The 21,299-nt window shown below is 42.2% G+C and overlaps 1 protein-coding gene across 3 annotated transcripts in view; it reads left to right on the forward strand.

Annotated features, from left to right (window-relative positions):
• Window positions 1–21,299, forward strand: part of CNTNAP4 (contactin associated protein family member 4) — a 431,793-nt gene that overhangs the window by 267,727 nt on the left and 142,767 nt on the right. For all 3 annotated transcript variants that reach the window (XM_090038567.1, XM_090038569.1, XM_090038566.1), the window contains exon 4: window positions 20,747–20,894. In XM_090038567.1, coding sequence (XP_089894693.1) covers window positions 20,747–20,894 — 148 coding nt within the window. The remainder of the gene's footprint in view (window positions 1–20,746; window positions 20,895–21,299) is intronic.

Consider the following 21,299-nt stretch of genomic DNA (forward strand, 5'->3'; position numbering starts at 1 on the left):
AGTGGCTCTGTCTATTTGGGAGGATGTATTAAGTGGGGTTCCCCAGGGATCTGCCCTGGATCCAGTATTGTCCAACATGTTCATTAGTTATTTGGATGACAGGGTTGAGTGCATACTCAGCAGACAACATTACGTTGAGTTGAGTTGCAGATACTCTAGAGAGCAGGGCTAGAATCCAGAATGACCTGAATAGACTGGAGAAATAGTCCATAATAAATCAGATGAGATTCAGCAAGGATAAGTGCAAAGTGCTGCACTTGGGACATAATGATTGCATCCACTAACACAGACTGGGGAATGAGTAGTGAGGCTGTAGTCCTGCAGAGAAGGACCTGGGGGTTACAGTGAACCATAAGTTGAATATGAACCAACAGTGTACTCTTTTTGCAAAAAAGGCCAACCATATGGTATTAAGAGGAGCATCACTCACCAATTAAAGGAAATGATTCGTCCAGTGTATTCAGGATTGGTGAGGACTCATCTAAAGTACCATATCTAGTTTTGGGCCTCACACTTCAAGAAGAATCTGGACACATAGGTGCCAAATTTGATTTTTGGTGGTGGGAGGGTTGTTTTGGGGATTGTTTGTTTGTTTTTAATTCCTGTGCCGAGCCCCTTGTATGCCTAGAAGAAGCAGTGCATTACTCCAATCCAGCTGGCCCAATGTGGCTTGTGAGTGCTGAGCACCCACTAATGTTTTCTGGTGGATTCTTGAGCCCCAAAGCACCCATGGAGTCAGTGCCTATGTGTGGACATATTGAAAAGAGTCCAAGAAACAGAAATTATTAGGGGCCTGGGAGGTAAGGTTTATGAGAAAAAGTTGAAAGAACCAGTGCTAAATTAGTTGGGAAAAGAAAAGACTGAAGAGGGATTTAATAACAGTCTTCAAATACCTGAAGGGAAATGACAGAGAGGATGAAGATGAGCTTCTCTCTTTGGCTATAGGAGACAAGGCTAAGAGAAATGGTATCAAGCTGCAGGAGGTAAAATTTAGATAGGTGATTAGGAAGAACTTTCTGACTATAAGAGTGGACCAGCATTGAAACAGGCTGTATTAAGGACTCTCCGCCTTTGAATGCTTTCAAGAGTAGGTTAGATGGTTTAATCAGGGATGATCCTTCCTTGAGAAGGGGATGAACTAGATGACTTCATGAGCTTCCTTCCAGCCCTACTTCCCTATGGTCCTATTTTTTATTATTATTTTTGTATGGCTTTCTCAAAACTCATTGTGGTTTTTGAAAACATTTAAAGCCAAATTATTTTAAGTTCAGTTTTGACCCTATATTCATATTTGTATTAGTTAAAAAATTAGCTAACCTTTGCATATCTTGTTCAAGGATCAAGGTAAATAAAGATTCTTATAACATTAGTACAAAAGTTGAATTCACCTTTTAAACTTTCACAGCTTATATATAAAGACACAGAGAGATACATATTTAAAGTGAATAAATAAAGTGTCACCTTTTCTTAGTTACATGGACATATCACTTCAGAAATTGATAAAGTAGAATTATTTGGACAGATTCAAGGGAGGCAAGTAAGAAGTCAAGTTATGTTTGATTGTTTTAAGACAACACCTCCCTCTAATGGTGACAGCTTAGTTAACATATTTTGTAACTGCTGCTTAGAATGAATGAGGTGGATACAAGGTGACTGACACCTGAATTCAGCCACAGGGAGCTGTTATTGAATGGTTGCAGGTAGAGGGCTTGTATGATACAATCTGAATCATCCAAGTATTTTGAAAGAGCCTAAATAACCATTATTATGAATAGAGAATTTCCTACATAATGTCTTGACATGGAAATAGTTTGAGTTTTTACTTTAAAACTACTGAACCTGTTCACTAGCAAGTTAGATATTTTTTTCCATGAAATAACAGTGAACTTTCAAGATTGAATCCTTATTAACAAGTATTCTTCTGTAGAACAAAAATAATCATAAGTGAACAATAGCTGGTAAATGCCTGTAATAACCAAAGCTGGAGGGAAATGCTTCTCTCCTGCAAAGATTTTCTGAGATTTCATTTTTTTCTGTTGCTCTGGATCAGAACAAAACCAAGATATTTTGAGGCTTATCATAAAAAACACCCATTTGTAGAATATTCAGTAGTCTGAGGGTCACGTCACACATATGGGATATGAGCTATACCAGTTCAAGTCCCTGTTCAGGTAAATATCCTGAGATGCCCTGCTTGGCACAAATAATTCAATAGGCATTGCTCCAGAGGCTTAGAAAGAGCAAGAGACTAACTCCATTAACCAATGGCTGGGACACTCACATAAGTTGCTGGAAATCAAGGTGTGGTATTCAGGCAAATGGATAGAAACTGTGGGCACTTGTACACATGATGCGGGTTTAGTCCTCAGTGTTTTATTCTGTGCTGCACTGTTTCAACTTAGGGGGTGATAGAATATAAACCCTGAGGACTAAACCATTTGAATTTTTCTGTCATGTTACAGTGAGGGGTCCAATTTATTTTATTTTTTTTTGGAGCTGAAGCCTGCCCATGGCCAGAGGGCAAGCTGCTGCTGGATTGAGTAGCCTCTGAGCTGTGTTGAGGCCCTGGTCCTTCCCTCTCTGTTGGCAGTGCCCTCTGGGGCTGCCTGGGTGGGCTGCTAGATGGCTGAGTAGTGCCCCAGCTCAGAGGCACCCCCTTTTCCATGGCCTTGGGGTCAGCTGACAGCTGCATCATTGCAATTTGAAACATTCCATACTCATACAAAGCCCCCCAAACTTTTGCATGTGTACAGCATGACACCACTAAGCCACACAAAGTGATATTTTTATTGTGTATATGGTAATGGATTCATGTGTACAAGCGCCCTGTAATTGCAAACTAGTAGTTCTGGAAAGGAGGCAGTGTTATGGGAAAAGAAACAGACCTACAAAGGAGCAGGATTAGGTACTGGGCAGAGAATTGGCACTGGTTGGGAACAGGACTAGAACGATGTGAGACACTATATCTGTACAACAAAATAATTGCTTACTGGAAGCCACTTGAGAGATGGCATGTAAGCAGAGTGATAAGAGAGATATTAGAAGAGGAGGTATAGCTTGGGTAAAGAGATTGGGATTGTGATCAGATATGGGAAAGACTAGGATTTTCTTGCCATGGGGACTTGGACTGAGATGGTGGTAAGTCAGATGACTGGAGACTTGAGCTGCTTATGTAAAATGAAATGGACTTGAACGAAGAGCCCAGGCTCAAGAAAAGACAGGAGTGAAGTATGACTTGTTGCACATGATGGGTTGGAAGAGGGGGAGGAGGAAGAGGAGGATTGCATCCTTATAGAGTACATTCCCCTCAAACGTACAGAATAGTGACTGCCAGCTCAAGTAGCAGAGATCTGTGTGACTGATTTAAAGATTCCAGCAAGTTTAATGACCCATGTGAGGTTCAATATTAAATCATGGAACTGCTATTTTTCATTTTTCAGTTTACTTCTTTTAAAGCTATTAAATTACTCCTTCCCCCAAGCCCTCCTGCCCTCGACTCTTCCCCCTCCCAAAACAACCACCAACTTTATTATGATTGTAAATTCTGTCTGCAAATGTTACAATTTGGCAGAATTATGATTCATTAATGTGATACAACATGGAGTTTAATCTGTATTACTTACACGTCTGTTGCAGTGTAACCTCTAATTTTGACACACACAAGTATCAGAAAACTGTGTTTTCCCTCCCCTTAGTCCTTAGTCCTTCATTCTTATACTTAAGTATTTTCTTCTATTTGAGGTTTGACGTGTCAGCATCACAAAAAGTGATGGAATAAAGAGAGACTGTCAAGAAGTCACAGATGAGGGACTTCCTGCAGGAAAAATGGCACTAATAGGCTGTCCATCTAAATCCTGGGTCATTTTACTCTGGTGAAACTACATGTCCCAGCTGATTGGTAACAATACCATATCAATATTAATATGATCCTGAACATTAGCATAACTAAATTTAGCTTGCACACCAGATGCATACAAGAAATAAAATGAGATAGCTGGCAGGAAGCAGCCTGCCTGAAAAGGTCTAGACATTGTTCCTGAACTATGGTTGCCACAGTTTGAATCTGTAAAATTGTACCTTTTCATCAAGCACAGGGAAAAACTAGTTTACTCTTTAACACAAGTTAAGGGATCATTGCAATAATGTAACTACATGCAAATAGAAATTTCCAAGGTTTTAATTTTGCACGTCAGATACAGGTTTTGTTCCAGGTTTTCCCATTGATTTGCTAAGTTACCATGAGCAACTGATCTAACTTATGGTTTCCTGAGTTTCCTTGTTTGTGGAATGGAGATAAGATACCTACAATTGTTTTATAAAGTGTTTAGAAATTCATGTATAAAAATAGCTATTGAAGAGCTAAGTATTTTTATAATAATGTGTAATATTCTAACAGCCTTTTATATAACAAAAATGATGCATGCACATTTTGTTTTCTTTAGGTTGATGCAGATTCCTTTTTCTGATTAATATTAGGGATGGAATAGAGATCTGCTTCTTAACTAACTGCAAGTAAACAGTAAATCATTAATAGTTACTTGTGTTGGGAATAAATAAATAAATAAATAAATACAAATGAAAACTGAAAATTAGAGGCTATAAAAAGCAGTTTGACTGAACAGTGGGCCAGGTTAGTTAATTATTTCTGTGTTACTTTTAAATAATTTGGCATGCATTTTCATTTTGATTGTCCTATGAATTAGTACTTTTCAGTGGTGGAAAAGACAAATGTTATGAGTTCTTCAGCAAAAGGTGTAATTAGTGGCTACAAATCTGGAGTAGAATAGATCATAATTTTTGCACTTAAAAAAAAAGGATTTGGATTTGTTATGCATGCCAGGCATCTTATTCACATTTGTGTGGTATATCTCTTTCTTAATCTTTTGTTTTCATTCATCCTATAAGCATTTGGGGTAAAAACCTTGTCTTACATAACCCCCACATGCATTGTAGTTCTAGTGAAATAGCTTGAGAAGAGACCAGAATTCTCCATAGCTGCATGATACAATATTGAAATGCAAGAAATTGTTTGCATAGTCAAAAGAACTTGGGTTAGATGCAAACAGTGAGAAAAAACAATTATATAATCTGAAGAGGTTCTGGAAATGGTCAAAGTGATTGTCCTGGCAGATACTGTATAGTATTAACTTAGGCTGTTCAAAAAGCCTGAGCTGGAAGCATTCTATTACATTCTACTTAAAGCGGTCTAAGAGTGGAAGTGAACCAAACAGATATTCACCATTCAGTGGTGGGGGCTTGGAGCCTGCCCACACTGGTCAATGCCAGCAGGTAGGAGGAGATGTCACATGCCTCCTACCTTGCCTTCTAGGTTCCCCAGGCTGTGAAAGCCTCCCAAGCAGAGCCATATGGATGAGCCCCCCACCCCCGATTGGCTGTTGGGCATGGACCACTATGCCCCGAAAACCCTACCGTGTCACTGTAAAACCTTCTAGACGCAACCCTAGGCTTCCAGAACAGCCCAAGAGTGAGCACTGGTACCCACTTTCATGACTTGCATGTGTTTTCATGTCCTGACCTACCTGTACCCCACCATGGCTTCCCACTGGCTCTGCTCAAGCATAGCAACTAGAGGTGTGCAAAATGCGCCATATTCAATTCTGATTCAGATTCAGCCTGAATTGGGGATAGTGATTCAATTTGTTGATTTGGATCACTGTCCCCGATTCGATTTAGCCAAATCCAAATCTGAAGATTTGATGCTGATTCAGAGAATCAGCAGTTTTGCCATAGATGCAGCTTTAAATGTTTTTTCTACATACCTTAAGGTACCAGGCATAGCTCGTGAATGCTGCAGTGGTGGGGTGGATGGAGCATCCCACAGGAGCATGTGGAGGGCCCCCTGTGTGCATGGCGGTGGACCCAGAAGTGGACCAGAATTACTTCTGGGTCCACCGCCAAGCACACAGGGGGGCCCCATTCCCCCTGGCTCAGCGATCAGCCACAGGGCAACCCCAGGTGCCCCCTCCCCAGACCCAGGAGGCACCAGTCACCAATTTGGGGAGGTGTGGGAGGGCCCCCTGTATGCTCCCTGATAGACCTGGAAGTGGACTGGAAGTGCTTCTGCTCCACTTCCGGGTCTGCTGCTGGGTGCACTGGGGACCTCCTCCTGGCCCCGTGTTCCTGCGGGATGCTCCATCCACCCCAGCATCTCACTATTCACAAGCCACCTGGTGCCTTGAGGTATACAAAAAAAACATTTAAAGCTGTGTCTATGTCCAAACTGTCAAATCTTTCTGAACTGCTTTGGAGGGTTCTGATTCACTTTGGAGAGATTAAAGGGTCTCCTGATTCAATTCAGATTCAGAGATTCAGCCACTGAATTGGGCTGAATCTCCACCAAATTGAATCAGCGACCGAAGCTTCACACAGCCCTAACAGCAACCCAGGAGCTGAAGTGGGTCCTGCTGGTCACCCTGTACAGCTCTTACTGGAGACTTCAGGACATCATGTATGGCCACCTGGACATTAGGGCTGTGTGAAATTTCATGAGGTGTCACATTTTGAAACTGTTTCAACACATTTTGAGCTTGAAACAGTGAAACTGAAATGGAACAAAAGGCTTTGAAACAGCTTCAAAACGAAACAAGGATATTCAAAACATTTACAGTTTTGAAGCATTTCGAGTTTTGAAGCCAGGCTTACTTGGCTTGAGTGCTGGTCCCAAGTGGCAGTGGCAGCCTCCTCTCATCCAGCACACAGATCCGAGGGCTGCACCCCTGGGAGGAGTCCAGCACAGCCCAGTAACCCTCCCGTGGGTGCAAGCCCCCGGATTTGTGCCCCAGATGAGAGGAGGCTGACCTGTCACCTGGGACTGGTGCTGGCCACGGGCTGCACCCAACACCAGATAAAATTGCTGCTGCCTCTCATCCAGTTCAAAGCCTAGTATACTTTACAGCATTGTTGTGCACATGAGAGAGCTATGTCATCAGAATAACCATAACTTGACATCTTTTATTCTGGGAAATAAAAAATATACAGTGTCTACCCAAATTAAATAAATTTCCAATATATGATTTTTAGCTCCCTATAAATAAAACCATTGGTAATACAACTGCAAAATAAATGGTAGTCTTAAAACATGTTGAAATGTAATCAATGGTCCATTCTTACTGTTTGCAATATTTAATAACATTCAGAAGTGAGTAGTAATTAATTGAAGAATATTATATCCTGAAAAGTAATTTCAATGGTTTTCTTTTAGGGAAGGGAGAATAGAACTTTCAGTGTTTAAAGCAATAAGAATGATATATGAACTTCTCATTTTAAGAGTAAAATAAATGGTGTTTTAATGGAAAGCTGTATGGTACAATGAATGGTAAATTAAATTATATTTAAAATTAATTGAAAAGTATTCCTTATAGCATTCTTAATGGGCTGTAAAAAGCATAGAAGTGAAAAATAAAATTATAAATGAGATTTTATTTAAATCTATTATTTAATGGTTGTTTTTTGTTTGTTTTGTTTAATTGAACTGTGTTTAAATCCAAATTTTAAGCACTGATAGCAATATGTCTTATGTGTATATCTAAGTCATTCTAGTAGTCCAGATACGTTAAAAGTATCCATGCAATTAAAAAAAAAGACAGCTGATATGGCTCAAACATTGGAGAATGACCAGAAGTGACCAGAGCAGATAGAAGAAGTACTAACAGTAGTTTTGATTGAGGGGGAAAATACCTGCCAATAGTATCTGTAACTTGGGGATAAGGGATTATTTGAAGATTAAGCAATTGCTTGTCATGAATGATGGAGTGTTTCAGGGAGGGTTTACATGCCCCCACAACTTCAGGGCTGGCCATGTAAACAGTCCCTGTATGACCACTGCCTCCTTCAGCCTCTAGCAATACAGCTCCCTCCCCCGCACCTGCCTCCACCTCCTCCCCCAGAGCAGTACAGGTTCCCGCTTCGTCCCTGCCCACCTCCACTTTTTTCTCCACCTGTGGAGAAATGGTGCTTCCCCCACCTCCCTTCCTGAGGTGGCAGTGGCAGCTCCCTCTTTCCCTCCACCTCCATCTCCTCCCATGGAGCAGTGGGGCTTCCTCCCACTTGGGGAGGCAGCAGCGACTCCCCACCCCCACCCTCCGACCTCCGCTGCCTCCCTGTCATCCCTCGGAGCAATGGGACTCCCACCTCTCTGCCTCTGGTGGCGGTGTCTCCCTCTGTGCCTGAGGAGGTGGAGCCTGCCCAGCCAATCACTGTCAGCCCTCTTGGCAGTACATGCACAGTTGCCCAAAAGTGTTACAGACATACAGACACACAAAGTCCTTTATTATATTAGAATAGTGTTATACCAATAATGAGTCAGTGTTCATTATCTGCTTCTGGACAAGAAGTTATGAATTTTCTTTGTGGATATGGACCTTACATCAGGATTACAGTCCTGTAGTTTGTTCTATATGCGGGGATTGAACCTGGTACAGAACACAGAAGTTTGCTATTAAACAGATTGTTTCATTGGGATTATGTGACATCTTTACTCTTAGGATCTAACTATTTATCCCCAAATGGAACTTAAGCTGTTAGTTGGGATCTTTAGGGCATCTCTACACATGCTGCTATGGTGCCATTGTTATTGCACTGTCATTTAGTACTTTCTTTTCGACAACCCATACTGTGCTGTGCATGCCATATGTAGTTATTTTTAGGCTTTACATCACCATAGCAAATCGTTGTAATGAGGGAGTACACCACTATGATGTTGGAGCTGTGGTGACACAGTTTTTTCCACGCACATTAAGTTACCATTGTGCATTACTCCAGTGATGTAGTGTCACATGTAGATACATCCATAGAGTCCTAAATGGACTAATATGTCCTAAATATAGTGTCTGTCTGATGACCTATACCAGCACTACTTCTGCCATAGTTAGAGCTGGGGCCCTCTCATTGTAAATGAAAGGGACTAGCTCATATAAGGGTTTCCCAGAGCACTTCAAGAGTCTAGAACTTGTTCCGCCCATCAAAAATGGTCTAAATAGTAACTTTGGTTACACTACAAGATGCTGAAAGATTTCAGTAGGGTTTTTGGAAGAGGCTAAGGATATACTTCCCAGAGTGATATAGTGACCAAAATGAATTGTTGGGTTATTTGGCTGGCTGAGTGCCTCTGACATTCCTATTTTATTGGTGTTGAGATACAATTTTATTTTTATTATGTTAGGGTACCTAGAGCCTTGGAAATGCATCTATTTATTAGTTAAATATAAATAACTAAAATAGAAGAGCATATAAACTAGGATCTGGATCCTTGATCTAGAAGCACACAGTGTAGATCATGAGGGTATGATGAAAACTGGCTTTTTGGGGTGTGTATTCTATGCTGTTCTAGTCCTCCAAACCAATCTAGAACACTGAAGTGTGCTTTAGTTGCACTGGTTGCTAGCAACCAGTAGGTCATCTGGACATAGAGAAGTCACATTTCCTTTCATTTGCCTCTGGCCACTGTTAGGAATTACCAGTTTTTCCCCATAGGAGGAGACCCCCCCACATTCACCTGTGACCAGTTACTTTTGTTTTAGAACCAGAATTTTGTACCAGAAAGCACAGAACTGGCACATGCTAAGACTGTATTTTTTCATATGTGATCAAGCAATGTATTTCTGATATGGTAAGGGGAGATGCCTTATTTCATATGAATACACTTCAAAAATCCTTAATATTTCATTGGAAGAAGTTGGTGGTAGAACACATAAGTTCAATTCTACAGTTTCTTGTAGGCTCCAGCCCACCCTTTTCACAGTAATTTTGCTAACTGCAGTGTTTAAATATTTAAATAATTATTTGCTAATGCACCCCTGCAGCATGAACAGCATCTCAAAGAGTTATTATTGCTAGGAGTAATTCCACTTAGCATGTGGAAGAGAATTTCTATAAAACACCTTCTTAAATAGGTAAATATGACTCGCATCATTGCAGCTCTTCCATGAATGCCATGAAACATAAAGCAGCATAATAGTTAAAGGTGAAAAGAAACCAAAGGAAATCATTCAGATGCAGTGTGATGGATAAGATTCCTCCTCATAAATTTCTTAAACTCTTCAGAAGTGAATTGTGCAGCATCATTGGACAAGCTGATATCTGGAAGACCATGCATTGTGAACAGCTGTTGTAAAACTCAGATTACAGTACATGAAGTTATTGATGCAGTGGAAACAACTTCTAGCCACTTTAAGAAAGAATCAATGACTATAAAGAATATCTGTACTTGGGAAGGTCCAGAAAAATCTACGTGCAGATAAAACATAGTGTCCTGGTCTCTTCCCATGGATGGACTGGAGCTTTAGCTGGGGCATGTTTTAGACATCTTTACTGTTTGCTCAATGTCAGCATCTATCTTTGGCCACCAGACAAAACTTCTAGCAACTTCATACAAACAATCCCCAGATATTGTACGTGGAGAACATTAAGAACTTGTGTTCAACCTAATTGGGAACAACCACTTAGTTACCATGTAGGAGATAGGAGACATTCCTTACAGGTGGAATGTTCATGTTGATGTGTAATGAATGATTTAAATTCATCTGAGATGTTTGTTGAAGACCACCCTCTCCATACCTGGTTTAGTATTCCAGTTAATACTGGATCCTTAGCAGTCATATGAACAATGTCATCTGCTTGGAGAGGAGGATCAGAAGAGGATTCTAACATCAGAACTTTGGAAAATTGAAGAACAGTAAATTCAGGACAGGTTAATGGCAAATGACTTGGTACATGTGCATTAGCTATCAACTTCCCAGGGCAGTGTTGAAATTCACAGACATACGCTTTTAGGACCCATGAAGCGTATGTGGTGAAATGATTTGAGGTATTGGTCCATTCTTGATTAATAGCCCTAGCAATGGTTTCTGATCTGTAATGATTGTGAAGTTACAGCTGTACACATAGTCATAGAATGCCTTAATCCCAGAAATGACAGGAAGAGCTTCCCTATCACTTTGGGCATAATTCCTTTCCATCTTACTTATTCATAGTTTATGAATAGTATGCAATGGGAGCCTCATGCCTATCATTTTGGAGGTGACTGAGGACAGCTCCTACTCCATACAGTGAAAAATTGCAAATAAGCACAATCGGTTTCTTGATGTCATAATGGACTAGCATGCTGTGAGACAACAACAATCATTTTGCTTTGTTGAAAGCTTTTTTGTGCAGTTTAGTCTGTTTCTATGAGTCATCCTTATCCAATAGAGGATTCAAAGGCTCAGTGGAAAGGACTGGGATATAGGCATTCTTGCCTAATGGTTAGACCACTGAGGAAAAGCAGGGGCCTGAGGCTGGGTGAGAAGGTGGCAGCCATATACCAAACCCAGAGGGAAATCCAGAAGCAGAGTCCACAACATTCCAGGGTCTGAATCCAGGGATCAGATGCCAAATAGCAATCTGGGGGGCAGTCCACAGGGTGAAGTCCAAAAATGGAGCCAAACCAGGGGCTGGAGCAAGGAAACAGATCTTCAGGGAAATCCAAAGCCATGGTCCAGAAATAAGCAAAAAACAGGGTCAGGAACCAGGAGAACAAGACTGTAGGAACCAGGAGGCTTGCCACAGCAGAACTGTTAACTGGTTTGCAAACCCAAGGCCCTAGCTAGTGTTAAATGGATAGGCAGCTCTCCCAGCAGCCAGTCAGGATTCTTGCTACTTGTAAACTGGGACAAAGTTCCTTAACTGAGGCTTACATCAGGTGTGGCTGCTAAGGTACTTGGCTTAGGCTGGCCTGCTTGCTCAGAGTCCTTGCCAGTACTTCACCCACTCTAGTCTGCCCGATCAGAGTCCCTGATACTCAGCAAATATAACCTTGTCTTTTAGAAAATAATGGTAGAAATTAAGCAGACCTAGGGATGTTTGTGTAGGTGTTGGAACCTTACAAATAGTTTCTACCGTTGCATTTGTTGGATGAATTCTAGTTACAACAGCTCAGAACCCCAGTAACTCCATAAGATGTCTTCAACCACTGTGCTAAAGTCATCACCCCATTCCCCACATCAGTTGGACCTTTGACACGTGTTGGTTCCACAGAGGTGCTCAAAGCAGACTTCATGCCAAAGGAGGCTGAGGCCCATCTGACTAGGAGTAGAAGGGTACTACAAGCTCACTTTAATTATCCAGATGGTGCTGGATAATGCCCAGATGGCAAGAAGACAGTGCATGGTGGCATGGCCTTTAGCTCCATGCCCCACTGCCACATCTTCAACACCCTCCAGGAACTGGGGATACTGAATGGGACCATCAACCTCATCTGGGAGCTCTACAGCAGCTGCACCACAAGTGTCTTGTAATCAGAGGGTGAGATATCTCAATCCAGGCTGGAGTCAAACAGGGTTGCTCACTCAGGCCTGTTATCTTCAATTTGGTCATGGAACTGCTCCTCCAAGAGCACTTAGCCTCTACAGATGGAAGCTGAATGTCCTGGCTTACACCACTGACCTTGTCCTCCTTGCCAGTGACCCTGAGCAGCTGCAGAAGATGCTGGATATCAGTTCTGAGGCAACCAAGTGAATGGGGCTCCACTTCAATGCCTCCAAGTGTGCATTCCTGCATGCCAACTACAGGAAGAAAAGCACTGTTCTGGACTCCACCATTACCTTCCAGGACAAGCAGGTGAGGCTCATGAGGGATGGTTAGAGCTATGTCCATTTGGGAGTGCCTACCAGTCACTGGGTGAAACAGACACCAGAGGAAACCTGCCAACAAGCTGGACTATTTCCTGCTGGTCCCCTGGAAGAAGATTGCTGTGGCAAACAGCTTCATCCCCCACATCTCATTTGTCTTCAGAGGCTTGGCAGTCCCCAAGACTTTCCTCAAGTCGGTAGACTATGACCTGAAGTGGCTACTGAAGAAGTGGCTGAACCTACTGTTTCTGGCCACAAATAAAATCCTGTATGTATGTATACACACACACACATACACACACACACATATGTGTGTGTGTGTGCGCACGCGTGTGTGTGGCATTGTGTAAGTGATATAAGAATTGGTGATCTGTGTCTAAATTTTGGGGAGTATAGTGTATGTGCCTGAGCTGGTAGGGTATGTATGCCTAATTGGGGTGTATGCACCTAGTGAGTGTGTGCTTAATTGATTTTTATGTGTGCATGTGCAGTTGTACAGCATGCCCTCATGTCTAACAGCGCAATATTGAGATCCTGAGTGTTGGCCTGACCCCTCGGGGCAACATTTTATATATATAAAATGCTGCACCAGTATTATACACACACACTCTAACACTAGCAACTCAGATATATGCACTTTCAAAATAATTAGTCTAAGTTCATGTGCACTACACACACCAAATTTAGACAGAATCAGTTACCAGTTACCAACACCTGCACATTGAATACACATATGTGGATTACTAATTCATATACCACACACACACATATATATATATAATGTGTGTGTGTGTGTGTGTGTTCGCTAATTTACACACATACCACCCACCTACACATACACACAAGTGAGTTCCTAAGTTGGGTATTGTGATATGTATGTATGTATGGGCTTGGTGTACTTGGGATACCTGGGGAAAGGTTGAGGTAAGAAAGTAGAAGTTTAGCAGGTTAGAACCGGTAGACTACAGGGGCCTGGGCTGAAGAACGTGTAGGGGGCCAGAGGATGGCTCCAGGGCATCTAGAGAAGTTGCAGGAAGTGGCAGTAGGTGCTGGAAGCTGGAGGGAACTGCAGTACAGCTAATAGGAGCTGGGAAGCTGCAGGGGGAAAGCAAGGAGAGGCTGAGAGGTGACAGAAAAGGGAAGATGGAATTGGGAGATCAGGAAACTAGCAGACAGCGTGGGAACTAGAGCTGAGAGAGAGAGAGAATGAGGCTGGAATTTAAGATAGGGAAGGGATTGGGATTCAGTAAAACATGACCCAACTTGAGGTTGCAAATGACAGTGGTTTTATTGAACAGGGGAGATGGTGACACAATGCCAAATTGGTTCCCTTGTACCCACCCACGCACCCCTCCCACACACACGCACACTGACAGCAGGGGTTAGAGAGGCTTGGTGCAGGGGCTGAAGTCCACTGAAGTCCAGGAGGAGAGAGAGAGAGAGAGTTCAAATTGTAGGAGGAGTTGTGCAGGTAATATCTATAATATCTACCTATCCAGGCTGGAAAGGGTTCCTTGTCCAGTAGATGTTGTCCAGAGTGGGGTCGCTGGCAGGGCCTCTGGGTGGATATGGTGCTGGTCCAGAGGGTGTCCCATTCGGTCTGTCTTCACTGCCTCCTTCTAGAGGGGCAGACCTTGTGTGACCCTAGTGACAGGAGGCATGCCCAGGCAAGGGTCAGCCCCTGGCATACTGAGCATGTGTGCTCCATGCAGGGATGTGCAGTTTTTGGTGTCTGTAATGGTGAGAGTTGTTGGTTCTGCAGGGTCTTTTGTTTTACAAATGCTGGCCTTGTCTCTGTTCCTGGGTGAGGTCCTTGGTTCCTGGATGAATCAATGTGAGGTGATGGCCCAAGTCCTTACAGGCTATTCAGTAGAGGTCTGCTACCATTGTATTTCAATCATTCCCAATCATTCTCATTTATCAGGGAACCAATTTACATGGGAGGGGTGCAATGAATCATATTGTTGCAACATAGGATGCCCTGGCAGAGGACAGAAGATGGAGGCTTGACATATAAAATGGAAACTTGACATGACTTTGGTTCACTTACAAATACAGGCCTAAACCATACAATATCCATATGAAACAATAAAAATCAATACAAAAATGATAATAATACAATATACAACAGTAACAATTAATACAAACCTAATAAGTATACAATATAAAATAGTGGATATCCAAAACCAAAAACTTGCTACCAAAATAAAAATGTTTAAAGCTTATCTTAAGTTTGAGCTCACTTATACTTATCTAAAGGGAATAGAGAGGGAGGGAAAAAGTCAGAAATGGTTAGAGAAGGGGAGGGAATGCAATTAAAAAAAAGAAACGGGGAGGTTATGCTACACCTGCCTGTCCCTTATTGGCAAGATGGTGCCAAGGTCCCTCTCAAGGGTGACCTCTATGGCATCAAGATGGTCACCCATATCTTCTGCCTCTCAGTGTGCCCTTATGATCTTGTGAGCAGCATCACTGCCAGTATCCTGGGGGAGACTGACCCTAGGAAGATTGCCAGACAGCCCACTGGCAAAGACCTGGTCACTTTCCTGAGTGGTTCACTGGGAGATGAGTCCAACTGACATGGCGAGGATTTCACCTTATTGTGAAGCTGAGCTTGCAATGCTGTGCAGCACCTCAATAAGCTCATCAGCTGTGCCTGGACCTGGTCTGAGGAGCACCAGAAGCTGTGAGTTCCACTGCTCCCAGGCCCCAGCATCAGCTTCATCACCATGCCCCGCCCCCCAAGGTCCTGCCTGGAGAGGGTCCTAAAGGATGCTGTCAGAACCAAGTATGCCAGTGACCAACCAGGGTAAGGTCTTTGAGCACATCCTGAAGTTGAAGATGAGCAACCACTTCATGCTCAGTGAGAACTTCACATACTTTACAGACTAGTGCTTCATCCACCATGCCCAACTCAACTGCCTCCTGCTCAACAGTGCAGTCTGGTTCATAAACCACAACAAGAGGTGCTGAAGATGTGGCTATAAGTCAGGGACACTTCCCCACATGCTGTACACCTGAAATCCCCATGCCAGAGCATGGCATGTCTGCCACAAAGCTATCCAGGTCTAGCTGGTGAAGGGCATTCCAGCCTCAGCTGGGACTATCCCAGGCTGTGAGAGCCAACTGTACCCAGACATTGTTGTGGCTAACAAAGAAAACAGGCACATTGTGATGGTTGATGTCAATATCGCATTTGAGAACTGGCAGTGGGCTGTCATCAAAGCCTGCAAGTGGAAGCTGGCAAAGTATAAGCCATTAGTGGACACTATGAGGAGCCAGGAATATGAGATGATGGTTGAGGCACTGATCTGATGAGCACTCAAAGCATGGGAGCCCAGCAACAAGAGCAACAAGATTCTGTGTGTCTGCTGAGTATCCTGCTGCTATGCCAAATTAATGAGGTGCCTCGTGGTGTCTGACACCCTCAGATGGTCGAGGGACACTTATGCCAAGCACATTATGGGTGAGCACCAGTAGCTGGACTCCAGGTCACTGGCCGGAAGCTGCCTGAACACCTTTTCCAGCAGATCACGACTAAGAACTCTTATGCCTGGACTGTACCTCACCCCCACAATTGTACCTTATACTGTTACTTGTATCTCTGTGTGTCCTTTAAAACCCACCACTCTGTAATGATGTAATGGATTGCTTGTACAGGACATTTTATATTCTCTCTTCTTTGTAAGTGTGGTGCCTTTAGCTCCCAAGTTCCTCACCCTAACCCACCACTGCACTAAGTATGCCAAATTTTGCTGTGTAATCAGTTGCATCCTCCCCTCAGCCAATACTATGTAGCCATTTTGTATTTCCTTTTACCCCTTCATCTTTGGAACTCCCCTTTTAACATTCACTAATAAAGTTAAATCTGTAGGGTTCTTGTCGTAGAGAGATCACACAAGGAAAACAGGGGAACCATGCTTATTAACAACAGCTGAAACTTCCCAATATTATATGGGTAAAATGGAACAACAAACAACAACCCTAGATAATACAGTTCAAGCAGTACCCTCTGCTGATAGAATGGAGAGCATGCATATAGAATGCAAAACTCAGCACACAACGCTTATTATCTTGTATGCAACATTACACTTTGGAATCTACTAGGAAAAAGAACTCCGTGCTGTCATGGCTAGATTAATTCCAGAATCTGGCTATCATGGCTGTCTCCACACCTATGATATCTGTGGTGTAGAGGTAACTCATGTGAGCATTTGTGTATCAAATGTGACAGGGCTCCTATGTTAAAAGCAGCATGCCATCATGTAGTTCTGGGGTGGGCAAAATACAGCTTGTGGGTGGTATCTGGCCCATCAGGCACTTTCAGCCAGCCCTCATTGCCCACCAATGAGCTGTACCATGCTCAGCTCTTCTGCCCATGAAGATTGGAGTGAGGCACTCAGGTATACACCCCCTCAACATACCCTATTGTACCTTACTCCCACCCCGGCCAGCACACAGCTTCTGGGAGGCACTGCTGCTGCTGCAGCCACCAGGGACCTGTCCTGCTTTTCTGGTGCCCTGCTGGATCCAAGCAGCAGGTAGGAAAGTGATGCGGGCAGAGCTGCAGCTGGGTGGGAATTCATAGCATGGGGATGGGGCTGGCACCAGTGTGGAGACCACACCCAAGGGGGCAGCAGCAGTGTGGACCTTGGGTGGGCAGCATGTGGCTTTGAGGGGTGGGAGGGTGTGAGGAAACCCTCCCATACTCCCTTCATGGTGCTTTGCTCTGGCAGGCAGTGGCAGCAGCAGCAGCAGGCAGGGGCACTCTGTGTGCTCATGCCCAGTACCAGCTCCAGGCAGTGGTTCACATTGCAGTGAGGAGCACAGCTTCTGCTGGTCCATCTCTATTACCAGCACTCCCCACCATGCAAACACAGCCTTTTCACTCATGCACCATGGGAAGCAATCCCCACACACTGGAGCTAGCTGGGGTGGGAAAGGCAGCCAACTCCAGTGCATGGAGCACCCCTCCCCTGTTGCATGAGTGCAGGGGCTGTGCATGCACAGCAGGGAGCGCCTATGATAGAGATGACCTGGTGAGGGCTGCATTCCTCACTGTGATGTTCAGTGCTGGCCCCACCGGACAGAAGCACCCCAAGTGCCCCTGCCAGCGGCTGCACCATGGGGGGGGATGGTCCTCAGACCCCACAAACAGCATACAACCATACTCTTCTCCCACAACCTCTCACATATGCACAGCCCTCCAACATACCCTATGTCCCCTCATTCACAGCCACACCCCCTCACAAGCTCCCCACATACCCCACCATACACACACACACACACACACACACACACACCCCCAGCCACACCCCCACACAATATACAAGGCTAAGAATATATGTTTTTTAAGTTATTATGCAATCACCTCTATATACAGTAAGCAAACATATCATGACAAAAATATTTTTGGTAATAAAATTAAAATATGTTATAATTGATGTTTGACTTTTAGTGTATAATTTGTTTTTTGTTTTGGGGTTGGTTTTTTTTCCTGGTTCTGAGGTACCAATCACCACTCCCAAAAGGAGTATTTTCTAGGGGCAAGAGGACTTCTGGTGGCAAAGGTCAGGGGTTAGGGTTGGAACTTTTGATCCCAAAGTGGCGACCACGGGGCAAGGCAACTGTCAATGGGGTGGGTCTACCCATGCGGCACTTGAAAGCTCACCGAACCCAGTTAAGTGGCCCTCCACCTGAAATAATTGCCTGCCCCTGATGTAGGCAGTCCATAATATATATGCACAAGGAAGTTGACTTAAGGTTCAAAAGTGAGTTTTCATTTTGGCACTCGATGTTTCCTCACTTTTGAGTCATTATCTTAATAACATTAAAAATGTTCTTTTAACATAATTTTTTATTGTGTAATACCTAATTGTGGCTTTTTGTCAAAGCTAAATTAAGCAGGTTGTGAGGACCCTCCTGCCTGCAGACAAGTCCCTAACTAGTCCACAGCTATGGCGTGATTCCTACAAATGTTTGGACACATTAGTAATCAAATAGAACTTCTTTTATAAGCTCAGTGCTTTGAATGCTTAAAAGATGGCAGGATTGGACAGTAAATCTATAGTTTTACTGATACGAAGATTGTCATTGAGTTGAAGGTACTAATTCTCTACAAAGCCCCTAATTTACGTTAGAGGCTTGACATTGGGCCTTTGGTACTTACAATCCAATGAAGAAAAATAGGCAGAGTGAAAAAGTGGTTTCTCTCTTCACCTTGAAATGTGATAAGAACCGAGAAGGATTTTAACCTTCAAAATATTTTAAATCAGTTAATATAGGTACATTTACTACTTGACTGAATGATTATATTTTGAACCTATTCTTTGCAGCTAAAGGCTTTGTAAAATGACAGCTAGAAAATCTTGGTTTCAAAACTGACCTCTTTGAATGGTTTAAATGTGAGTTTGAATCACTTTTAGCTTATTTTTGATGTCTGAAAGTTAATTTTGAATTAAGAACATATGATTCAAGTGTGCCCTGAGGGAAAAAAAAATAGACCATACACAGTCTGTTTTCAAAAGTTAATTTTCACTAGGTGCATGCCCTCTGAAAATGATCTTGAAAAAATTGAAGTCTTAATGGAACATTTCATTTGCTCACAGCACTTAAGCTTCTGGGGCTTGGGTTCTGGTTCAGTCAACAAACTAATTGGCACATTCAGTAGCAGTTACATCTATTAGAGATTACAAATAAGGATTCCAAGGGACAAGAGGTTGGGAGGGGTCTTGTACTGAAAATAGAAGCAGTTCTCCTGTGTTTGTTTTACAGTGTTTCTGTCTTCACCCACTGTGACAGTGAGATTATAAAGCATGAAGCTGAAAGTGGTATAGGCATTTAGAGTTGCTGACTCTCATTGCTTATTACTGGCTTAATAGGTTAGCTCTAATGAGCCCATTCACTAGCTGTTTCTTCATACAGAATGTTCCAAGCTAACAATTAATTTGAAATTCTGTTAGGATAGGGGAGGGAAGGTGGTAAGATTCATCTCTGCTTAGGGGACATGTGATGATGAATGTGCTGAAACTCACCCCTGCTGCTTATGCAAAAAGATGTGGTGAGAAATTTCAAAATGGAACAAGCTGGCTTAAATACCCTTCTACATGTGGAACAAATATTTAGCATACAGCAATAGCAAATGTCTCATAATAATCAAAACATAATAGAAATGAAGATGTACTGTTTATTAAATTTGCATATGTGCCTGTTGTTCATATCTGGAAATAGCTACTGTGATTTGCTCTGGATAATGTTTTTAGGGACAGTATTCTCTGTCTGAATTATCAAGTATTTAAACCTAAAACATAAATGTTTTGAATACTTTGTTGCATCTTTTATAACACAAACCAATAATAATATAAGAAATATAATATAAGAAATCTACTACAAATATCTAAAAGAGTTTCTCTTCTTTTTACAATACCAACATTCATAATGCTTAGCTAGCAGATATTTTTAACTTGTTTCTTTCGGTAAGTGAAGCAAGGGTATTGATTGCATGCATGTAAAAAAACCCAGGGTTTTTCTTTTAATCCATTGCCCTTATACCTTTCAAATAAAGTACAGGGACAGTTTTTTTATTTTACAAAACTGCTGTTTAAAATTTCTGTTAGAATAATTTCTCTTTACTAGATGGAAATCCAGAGTACTGGATAGGAGTTCTTGGGTTCACTTTAGCTTACAGCTGAAGTGAAATAGGGTTTCAAAAATTACACTACTCTTGATAGCAGAGAAATATATATGCTAACTTATCCATAGATAATATTAGATGGTAAAATGCTCTGAAATATGCAAGTGTTTTAACATATAATTGACAGATTTTTTAACACATTCCCTTGTTTTAATATTAAAAAAGTAATGACACTCAAATAAACACGATATACATAGGCTGATGAAAAGTTACATTTCTGAGTACTTGATCCTGCAAACACTTAAGCATATGAGTGAGTTAACTCATGAACATTATCAAGAAACTCAGTGGAACTTACATGAATTTATTTACATGCCTAAGTGTTTCATAGATATGGCTATAAAATGAGGAGTAATAGGTCAAGACTGCTTTTATATACATATGTATTCAGTATAGATATAGTCATTTTTTTTTCCATTTCTTCTAGGCTTTTTCAGGAAACACAAATGCAGACAGTGTTGTGCACTATAAGCTCCAACATTCCATCAAAGCAAGATTTCTTCGTTTTGTCCCCTTGGACTGGAATCCTAATGGTAGAATTGGAATGCGTATTGAGGTTTACGGATGCTCATATAGTAAGTGTTTGCTGAATCAACTAAATTAAATGACTCTCAATCAATGCTTGTTTCTTAAATTGCAAAAGAAAATAGCTTTATCAGCTTGATTGCTATTTGGATATTATTTGACTTTATTTGATAGTTCTGTATCCTCTAGAAATCTGTATTATATAGCTGTTTCTATACAGAATTGAGTAGTATCAAAAAATGGGGACAGCTACACTTCAATAATGCTGATACACCCCGAACTCCTATTTGATGCCATTACAAAGATCACTCATAAAGGTTGCACTCTGTTCAGAGGGGTAAATATCCACCACTTTAGCCACATAAACCAACTTAAGGGCCATTGATCCTGGCTTCACAGAAACCTGACAATTTTTGCAGAAATGCTGGTCTGCCACAGAAGCCAATGAGATATCA

Source organism: Crocodylus siamensis, chromosome 3 (genome assembly GCF_052110815.1).
Source record: "Crocodylus siamensis isolate JL-2025a chromosome 3, ASM5211081v1, whole genome shotgun sequence".
NCBI lineage: Eukaryota > Metazoa > Chordata > Crocodylia > Crocodylidae > Crocodylus > Crocodylus siamensis.